At 38.0% G+C, this 10566-nt stretch overlaps 1 protein-coding gene across 2 annotated transcripts; it reads right to left on the reverse strand.

Moving 5' to 3' along the window:
* Window positions 1-628: 628 nt before the first annotated feature.
* Window positions 629-7210, reverse strand: LOC105142067 (disease resistance protein RPM1-like). 2 transcript variants are annotated; one of them, XM_011049518.1, is made up of 3 exons: window positions 6840-6897; window positions 6235-6772; window positions 629-2090 (listed from the first exon to the last, which is right to left on the reverse strand). In XM_011049518.1, exons 2-3 carry the CDS (start codon window positions 6770-6772, stop codon window positions 802-804), a joined length of 1827 nt encoding a protein of 608 aa, XP_011047820.1. In that variant the 5' UTR covers window positions 6840-6897; the 3' UTR covers window positions 629-801. The 2 variants fall into 2 exon arrangements, with proteins under 2 accessions (XP_011047820.1, XP_011047819.1); XM_011049517.1 differs by having other exon boundaries at window positions 6235-7210.
* Between the last annotated feature and the right edge of the window lie 3356 nt (window positions 7211-10566).

Here is a 10566-nt window from a genome sequence, read left to right on the forward strand (position 1 = left end):
AGTAGTTAAATCTATAATATTTAAATTTAAAACTATCAATATATATATATATATATATATAATTATTTTGTAACTTTAATTTGAAAAATATATTTAACCAAACACATTAAACTACTTTTTATTTAACCTTAATTTCAACTACAGTTTTAATCAAACATCTAGAAATACCAAATTAACCTCTATCAAAATAACTTTTTATCAAACAATTTTTTTTAAATCACAATCAATACAGCTACCACATCCCACACATACTTTGTCATCTATAGGGTTTTTAGGATTTCCTACAAATATACAGTTATGCCTTTTATTTTTTATAAATAGAGTATAATACATAAAGACCTAAAACACAAAAAAGAGTTATTACTCAAAGTTATAGCAATCAATCTCACTTAAAAGGATTTAAAAAATTTCTTACTGGTGGTGTAGATTACTATTAAAAACCAGACACACTAAAACAATTTGTTATTTATGTTAACCCAGTTGAAAATAATATTTGATTTTTTAATAATTTTTGTATAAATCCTAAATAATTATAGATTTGTCTAAGAAGATCCTTAAAACACATGAAAAAAATTTAAATTTATTATTTTTATAGCATGTATATATTTCAAAAAATCTAATACCAATATCTAGAGGACAATAACTCATCAATGGATCAAAGGGCAGTTATTGAAAATAGTGGCCACCACGTGACTTTATTCTTAAATAACACTGTTGCTAAGTATGTAAATTAGAACCACCTGCATAAAACTGCATTCTGAAATAACAGAAACATGTCACTATGCTAGACGAGTTCATTCTTTATCTGTTGCTGGGGTTGGGGGGAGTGCTGAACCTTTCATTGAACCTAGAAGCCACCACAGATGCAGGGATGAATGTTATCTTAGGAATGTTCCTAACCTTGTAATTTTCTACCCCACCATCAGGTTTCAATCTTTCTTCATGCTCATCAAGCAAAGGCAGCAAAACCAGTTCCTCCACTGTAGTGACAAATTGCAAACCTTCAGGGAGCATCCTCAGATTCAAGCAGCTATGGAAGTGAAGATACTTTAATCTTGGTAGAGCTCCCTCCTCAAGCTCTGTCCATTCCTCAAGAACACGAGAGGCAATGACGAGAACCTCAAGCTTGGGAAATCCACCAGCCTTGCAGAAATCTTTTCCTAATCGCCTTCCATCATAAGCATGCCACAAGGTTAGTTTTTCCAAATTAGGTACGACCTGAAGAACTAATGTTGGATTCTCAGATAAATGAGAAAAACCTAGCCTTAGCTTTGTAAGACTTTCCATTGAACCAAGCCAGCTTGGTGTTTTTTCTAGACGACCTTCAAGGCGGAGTTTCCGAAGAATAGACGGCGGTGAGAATGAATCCCGGAGGACAAGGTGACCTTGGTCAAAAGTGTGCTTTGCTTCTAGAGAGAGGGAAAGAAGACCCTGCATCACCATTATAGAAGCATATAGCTCGTTTGCATTCTCTTCTGCAACATCCATCACTCCCAGCCTTCTTAGCTGGGTCAGCTTCCCTAGTTCTCCTGCAATTTCGCCACCGGCATGTACACCAGTAAGGGTCAGGAGGCTTCCAAGTGTACCTATCCCCCCTGATAGCTTCATTCCGCTAACATTTCTGCGCTTGAACATTTTGAGGTGCCTCAGTCTTACAAGCTTTAGGATCTCGGTTGATAGTTCTGTCAAGTCTCCACACCATCTAATATCCAAACTCTGAAGTGCTCGCAAATTACCAAGTCTATCTGGAAGCTCATTTATGTCATTGTTCTTCAATCCAAGGTATGCCAGGTGAATCAGGTCTCCCACTTCATCTGGTAATCTCCTGATCTTGGCATCTTCTAGATCTAGCACCCGTAAGAATTTTGCCCCTTCGAAATTCAGCCAGTTCTCGCCAGAAAGTTCTTGCTTCCCGAACAAGAATAAAGACCGGGGTTGGATATTGCTTAAACTCTCTGCGACTTTCGTCATATCTGGAGTTAAAATACGGCGTGCCTTACGTGGAATAGAAAACTCTGAATCAGGATGAGCTGTTATGTAGCTATCGCGAAGGAACACACGATAAGGAGAGAAAACAGTGACTTTAGTTCCATTTGTTGGAGGGAGAAACCACTTGTGGTGGCTTTGAAACACTCGAGGGGGATAAAACACACTGTTTTATTTCAAGAACAACAAGCTTACAACAATAAAAAGCTTACAATAACAACCCCTCTTTCTTTCTCTCTTTCTCTCTAGTGTTTCTCTCAATCTCTCCACACATAATTGCATAAGCTTAGCTATCTATTTATACACGAAATCAAAACAAGAAAATTCAACCTTCAAGTGTGAAGGCGGTTTTTGGCCGACGGTGTGAAAGCGGCTGGCGGCCGGTGGCTGGCGGCATGCAGCTGGTGGCTGGTGGCTGGTCGGTTGGTGGCTGGGCGGTGACAGCTGGTGGCTGCCTTCCTTGACCTTCTGGATTGAGTTTACTTCAACAAATCTCCCCCTTAAACTCAATCGAGGGATGTCATGCCAAGCATGAACTTCATTCTGATAAATGTTTCTTCCTTCAATGGCTTTGTATTTTTGCACTTCTTCTTTTGCATTCTTCTTTGTTTTATAGGTAAAGAAACAAAACAAAGTTGTATCTTCCATGACTTGAGTGGCATCGTACAACTCGTCTAGATTTCTCATCTTTCTTGGTCCTTCTGATGAGGATGTTGATGATGGTGTTGATGATGATTCTGGTGTGTTTCTCCTGTTGAATACAGGAAATCTGTGTACCGGACTTTGTGGCTCATCTTCTGGTACTATTGGACCTTCTGCAAGTACTGTTGGTACTTCTTCATCTTCAAGGATCAAATCAGTGCTGATCCATTTAACTGCTTCTTGGTCATCATTCCATTGCCAAGTTTTATCTTCTTCAAAGATAACATCTCTGCTCATAATTACCTTCTTGGTGATGGGATTATACAGCTTGTATCCCATTCTTCTCTCACCATATCCGACAAAGATGCATTTCTCACTTTTATCATCGAGTTTGGTCCTTCTTGCATCTGAGATCTTTGCATATGCCACACAACCAAAGACTCGAAGATGAGTAACACTTGGTTTGTGACCACTCCATGCTTCTTGTGGAGTGACAGCTTGCAAACTTCTGGTTGGGCAGCGGGTCAGCAAATATACTGCACATGATACAGCTTCAGCCCAGTATTGCTTGGGCAGCTTCTTTGCTTTGAGTAGACTTCTTGCCATATCAAGAATTGTTCGATTCTTCCTCTCAGCTACACCATTCAGCTGTGGTGTATAAGCTGGTGTTGTCTGATGTCTGATGCCTTGTTGTGTACAAAACGCTTCAAAGTCATTTGCTGTATATTCTCCACCTTGATCAGATCTCACAGTTCTAATCTTATAGCCACTTTGCTTCTCAACAATTGCTTTAAAATCTTTAAAACAATTGAACACTTCTGACTTCCTCTTCAGAAAATATACCCAAGTTTTTCTGCTAAAATCATCAATGAAAGTGAGGAAGTACCTATTTTGTCCAGTCGACATAGGCTTTATAGGACCACACACATCTGTGTGTACTAACTCAAGTGGCTTGTTTGCTTTCCAGTTGACTTCTTTGGCAAAACTGGATCTGTGATGTTTGCTGAGGACACAACTCTCACAAACTTCTTCTGGATGATCAATGTGGGGCATACCTTTGACCATCTTCTTGCTTGCTAGCATCTTCAGACTTGTGAAATTCAGATGTCCAAGCCTCAGGTGCCAAAGCCATTCTTCACTGTTGGTGATGGCACTCAAACACTTTGCTGCATCATATTGGATGTTTAAAGGAAACATCCTATTCTTGGACATTTTCACATAGGCAATTAATCTCCCATTGTAGTCTGTAATTGTCAGATGACAATTCTTCATGTAAAGTGTATAACCTTTCTCCAGAAGTTGACCTATACTCACCAAGTTCTGCTTTATATCTGGGACATAATAGACATCGGCGATGTAGCTTTGATCGCCATTCTTCAACTTGATTGGGATGTTGCCTTTACCTTTGAATGGAACTTTTGACGTATCTCCAAAGGTGACAAAACCTTGTATGGTCTCATCTAGATCACCAAATAAATCTCGTTGGCCACACATATGATTGCTGGCTCCAGAATCAAGATACCAAATATTCTCTTGATTCTTGTCAAGTCCTTGTTGGACAAATAATGCAGCTGCTCCTCTGTTGTTGGCATTCTCTTCTGCATAGTTGACTTGCTCACGTATCTCTAGTGGAGCTTTCTTTTGACATTCAGTGCTATAGTGGCCAAATTGATTGCAATTATAACACTGAATATTCCTCTTGTCACGGTTATTGTAACCGCCTCCTCTTCCTCTAGGAGTGAATGCTTGTTGTCCTCGACCTCCTCTGGTGGTGTTTTTACCACCTCTTCCTCTAAAACCTGTATTCCAAGAACCTCTGCCTTGAAATCGTTGAAATCCTCCTCGTGTTTGTTGACTTCTTCCTCGAGTGGTGTATCCACTTGTTGAAGTCTCCCCTTGCTCATATCTGTCTTTGAGAGACAACTTTGCTTGTAAGGCATGCTCAATTGCCTTATCTCCATTTCTTTTTACAATCTTCTGCTCATGAGCTTGCAAAGAACTCATAAGTTCATCCACTGTTAACTTGTCCACCTCTTTGGACTCTTCAATAGCGACAACAACAAAATCAAATTTTGGATCTAGGGATCTCAAAATTTTCTCAGTAATTCGAGCATCTGAAAGGGCTTCTCCGTTTCTTCTCATCTGATTGACTATCACCATAATTCTTGTGTGATAATCAGAAATGGATTCTGAGGACTTCATTTGTAATAATTCAAATTCACCTCGTAAAGATTGGAGACGAATCTTCTTTATTCTGTCAGCACCTTTGTATTTTTGTTGAAGAGCCTCCCATATTTCTTTTGATGTTTCTGCGGAAGCAATGATTTCAAATGTCGCTTCATCAAGACCTTGATAAATGATGGTCTTTGCTTTGTTGTCTTTCTTTCTATTGGCTTTGAGGACTTGCTTCTGTACCTCTGGTAGAGCATCTTCTGATTCTTTGGACTCTGGTTCCTCATAACCATATTGCACAATGTCTATACACTCTTGTGAACCAAGGAATGCCTTCAATCTGATGCACCAACTATCATAGTTGTCTTTGGTTAGCTTCGGAATGAGTGTTTGTGCATTTTCTGTAGTCATTTTGCTCTTTAAATGACTATATCACCTTTTTGGGAGTTGAATTTGGCAAAACCGACACCGTAGATGGATCCGGAATGGTCCAAATAGTAGGGAACCGGTCTGACTTTGTAGAAAACGGGTCAAAAATCAGGTGAACCGGTCCAAAAACCAATTCGGGTGGTTTGCTGGGTTGAACCGGGAATATTCCAAGGAATATTCTTTTTTTGACTTTGACTTTAGAATATGGCTCGGAGCTTGGCTTGGCTTCGGAATATGGCTTGGAGCTCGGCTCGACTTCGAAATATGGCTTGTGGCTCGGCTCGCGACTCGGCTTGAGGCTTGGCTCGGCGCGGCTCAAATACGGCGCGCGTGTGTCTCACTCGTCTTCTTCCTCGGGGCGCGTGGGCTACAGTGCTGAAATTTCAGACGGAGAGTGTGGTCCACCCCGTGCTCCGATTGATCTGAGTTTTGCACCGTTGAGTTCGTATTGATGAGCTCTACACTTTGAAATAATCAAAACTTGTTTTTGACAACTTTGAAAATTCGGATATTTTCCAAAAATACCTCTGTTTTCTGACGAACGGGGCTCTGATACCAATTGTTGGTGGGAGAAACCACTTGTGGTGGCTTTGAAACACTCGGAGGGGATAAAACACACTCTTGTTGGAGGGAGAAACCACTTGTGGTGGCTTTGAAACACTCGAGGGGGATAAAACACACTGTTTTATTTCAAGAACAACAAGCTTACAACAATAAAAAGCTTACAATAACAACCCCTCTTTCTTTCTCTCTTTCTCTCTAGTGTTTCTCTCAATCTCTCCACACATAATTGCATAAGCTTAGCTATCTATTTATACACGAAATCAAAACAAGAAAATTCAACCTTCAAGTGTGAAGGCGGTTTTTGGCCGACGGTGTGAAAGCGGCTGGCGGCCGGTGGCTGGCGGCATGCAGCTGGCGGCTGGTGGCTGGTCGGTTGGTGGCTGGGCGGTGACAGCTGGTGGCTGCCTTCCTTAACCTTCTGGATTGAGTTTACTTCAACACCATTATCTCGGAGGTCATCATTAACTAGAAGCATTCCCTGGCTCACAAGATCATTTATATTTTCCTCTGCTACGTCCTCCGCTATATGACCAGCTTTTTCTTGTATCAGACCTTCGGCTACCAACAATCGGATCAATCTCCCCTTAGCTATCCCGTAATTCTCAGGGAAGATGCAACAATACATCAGACAAGATCTAAGGTAATAAGGTAAGCTATTGTATTTTAATCTGAATGGAACAGAAGAAGACTCAACCGATGTCTGACCTTCTTTGTCTCCATCGGATTGTTCTCTGTTACCTTCATTCTCTTCCTTCTCTGCTTCACTGGCAATCGAATCAACTTCTGTCTGAACTTCTTCCTCTCCGTGAGCTTGCTCCTTGATATCACTTTTTTCTCTCATGCCACCTGCAGTGGTGCTTGAATTCTTGAGTTCTTTCATTTTGTGAGTGGTTTCAGCAAGTCGAGATTCTATCTTCTGCAGATCAGTTCTGAAGCAATCCATCAATCCCAACCTATCAGATCCTTGCTGCTGATCCATCTGGATAACAAACTCATCAACATGATCATCGAAGTCATCAAATAAATTCTTAAGTTCAGTTTCCCACCTAGAAAAAGCAGCATCGCCTTCAGTATTGCCTCTATCTTCATAGAAGCATCCAATCTCCTTGATTGTTCCCTTTACCATTTCCATTTGATCTTCGAGTCCGGCGAAGGTTTCAGTCTCTCGAAGTAATAGAGACTCCAGTCTCTGTAGGAAAAAATTACTGTAGCTTCCGCCATTTTTTTGAGTTCTACGTACAGAAAACTTGGTTTACTCAAAGTTGAGAAGATACAGGTTACTGATGTTTATTATATAGTCAAGGTCATTCCCCTTATTCACCTTGCCAAAGACGCCAATGAAAGATGAGCAATTCTTGACTTTTATGCCGGCTTCGTGACATTGCCCAATAAGCCTCGCAGTATCCGTCCATTTCATTTCATACGACAATTGCAAAGATTTTATAAATCGCAGAATTGTGTATCTTTTATTATTATTATTCTTAAAGATAGATAACTATGGAAGAATATATAAAATTACTTGCTCCAAAAGTAAAGCTTTCATAGCTTGGAAAAAAAAATAGTAATGTTTATATCCTTTTCATTGTTGCATGTCACCTTAGCGCGCGGTGTCAATTGATAATTTTTATTTATTAGTTTATTTTAGAAGTTACCATTTAATATTTAATTGAAAGTTATTAAAAAAACTGAGTATACTGATTTTTATCATAGATTTAAGAGTAAGTAGCTAGTTGTAACTAGAAAAGATATTAACATTCCTAATATACCCTACCTAAAATAAGCTGTTTTGCGATTTGATGTGGTTTGAAAATTTAAAATATTAGTTAAATTCTTAAAGCTTTAATAAATCAATTATTAAATCTTAAAACATATGTAGAAATGTGTTATTATATTTTCACAGGAAGTACACTATGATTTTATTTGTCCTTAAAATACTTGATCATATAAAAATTAAAACGCCTAATTCTTTTTTCTTCTTTTTATTCTTTTTTCTTCTAATTTTTACATAAAAATACTTAAAAGAAAATAAAAACACACGCACATTCCTTTTTATTATGTTTTTCTCATAAATCCACGTTTACATGTTAACAATTACCAAAATTCAAAATAAATCAAACAGTAATATAAATATACACATCAAAATCTAAAAATTACAAAACAAAAAGCCTCAGGAATAGTGCTTGAAGGCTTTTAGGTCGCGAAAACAGTAGCAGCACGTCTCCTCGACGCACCATGTGCCACTAGCGGTGTGTGGGTTCATGTGCTGCCGCAAGAACAAACCGGGAAACAGGGGGTTTCTGACAGCTTCTTCCACACTTCACTTTGCTGCCGGCGATAAGGAATCCTGTCACTTACAACAAAAAGAATACACACAAATAACAATGGGTTTTAATCGTTCCCTTCTTTTAAATCTGACCATCCTCTGTCTTTTTTCTTTCTCTCGGTTCGTTTCCTTCTGCTAGTGGTAGATCCGACCATTGGTTCGCGGTCCAGATCTGCTATATGAGTTTGAACTGATGAGGAAGAGTCGGTTAATGAGGAAGGGGATGATCTGTGAGTTCACCTGTGTATGGGTTGCCACTGTGTTCGGGTCACTCCGGGTTGGTTTCGGTGGAGACCGGTCTACACCGATGAGGGATTGTGGGAAATGATAGAGCTAGCTAGAGGCGGTGGCTCACTTCTATGAAGGCCAATTTATGGGAAGATGAAGAAGAGAATGGGGATAGCCGGGTCTTCATGAGTTGGCGGCTAGTTCAGGAGAATGGGCTGCTGGGTCTAAAAATGGCTATGGGTAAGAGAGAATGGTGTTGGGGAAGAGAATGGAGCTGAGAAATAGGGAAGGTGAGTGATAGAGATGGAATGGTCAAGAGGTGGAAGGAAAGGGGGAAGACGACGACTTCTGTGTATCTGTGTGGGTTCTCTGGTTTGCTTTGTCAAGAAAAAAAGGGTAAGGGGAATTTTCTCCGCCCCTATAATTTTTCCCTCTCTCTGGTGTTTTACTATGGACTAGTATTTATAAGAGAAACGTGACTTGGACATAATCATATTGGTCGCTTAACTTTTTTTTTATATTGAATTTATTTTAAAAACAAAAAATACCAATGTCAACTCAATAAGAAAAATGAGTGATTGTAAAATTTACATGTTAAAAGTTGAACGTATTGAAAATACCTTTGAAAATTTAAATTCTTCTGAGATGACGTTGAAAATGCTAGAAACGATGCAAATATATGAAAAATATATTTTTTAAGGTTTTCATTGTTTTTTTTTTTACTATTTTTTTAGAATGAATAAAAAATATAAGTTAGAAATTGGATAGCAACATTAATCATCTTTAGTTTTCATTTTTTTAGCAAATGATATCTTTAGATTAACTTAAACACGTATAAAGATTAAATCCATTTTTTTTAGTTATGTTAATTCCAAAACAGAAGACTAAGGATTACCTATAAGCTTAGTTATGCGTGAAGGAGGGGCATGTTTGGACTATGAATCAAGTTTGTGGATGACTTTTTCCTTTGAGAAATCTACTTGAGTAGTCCTGTCCTTGACCTTTATAAAGGGTCTACATAGCAACATTCTCTACAACAATTAGATAGATAGTTACTACTTCAATAATTTAAGCAGCTGGTATAGCTTAGAAACAACATTATATTTTAGTATCTTTTTTTTGCTAATTGAATTTCATCCCTATCTCAATTTGTTTTCTTAACAAAAGAAATTTGAAGCATGTGATTTTACATTCTATATATAAAATTATGTTCTAAAATTTAATATATTCAGGAATGATGTTTTTTAAGTATTTGGACAATGTGTAACATGTTCACATCAATATTCCTTTCTTCAGAGTTCACAAAATAGATGGTTGATGGTAGAACCCTAACACCTACAAAACAATCCCTTTATATAGGATTTAAGGACCCTTAGATGATAAAGGCAATGATTTTTAGTTTACAATAAATGAAAAAATGAAATGAAATTCTAAGAATAAGAGTGTCGCACCCTCACGAGCGGAGCGCGGTGTCGCGACGACCATTAATTGATTTCGGGGTCTTGTGTTTTATGGTTTCGGGGTCCTTTTCTATTTTTTTTTATGAATAAAGGAGTCGCCACCTAGTATTATAGTCACTAGAAAACCTAACTAGTGTTTTAGAGATTCTAATGTAAGGGACTGATTGCGTAAAGGGAAGGTATTAACACCCTTAGTACGCCCTACCTAAGGTAAGCTGCTTGGTATATGGTTTGCCTTATAATTGCTATGGTGTTGTTGTTTTCTAATCTAATCTGTTTTCCTAGGTTTGATTCAAACTAAATTGATTAAGATAGAAATCTAAGGAGATTCCATGTGCTTCAAAAACTCATTTTTCCTTTAGTATTTCAAGAGTTTGCGACTCATAAATTGCAAGGAGAAGGGACAAAAATTTAAAAATCTAGGGTACTTTAAAAGCCTATTTTTTCTTTAGTGTTTTACACTCTTACGGCTTGTAAACCATGGAGTAAAAAGTTGAAATGTCCTCAATTATAATCAAGGTTTCTTTCAAGAATGTGTGCGGATTTATTATTCTTAGAAAATTATTTTGGATATTTACCACTCCAGGTTTTTTTTTATCTAAATATTAACAATGAATAATAACAAATTATTCCCAATAATATTTTGGATATTCGTTCTTTAAGGATTTCTTTATCCAAACATTAATGGTGAATAATAGATGAACTCCCCCTAAAATAAGATTATTATATTTTTTGGAATATTGGCTAATACCCTTTAGAGTT

Source organism: Populus euphratica, unplaced genomic scaffold (genome assembly GCF_000495115.2).
Source record: "Populus euphratica unplaced genomic scaffold, PopEup_1.0 scaffold222.1, whole genome shotgun sequence".
Taxonomy (NCBI): Eukaryota; Viridiplantae; Streptophyta; class Magnoliopsida; order Malpighiales; family Salicaceae; genus Populus; species Populus euphratica.

Bases quoted from the DNA above. Each gene is read 5' to 3' on its own strand.
- LOC105142067 (XM_011049517.1), bottom strand. From the start codon at position 6,925: ATGGAAATGGTAAAGGGAACAATCAAGGAGATTGGATGCTTCTATGAA. The intron at 2,091-6,234 runs GTGTTGAAGTAA...CTCCAACAAATG, and splicing joins TGATGACCTCCGAGATAATG to GAACTAAAGTCACTGTTTTC.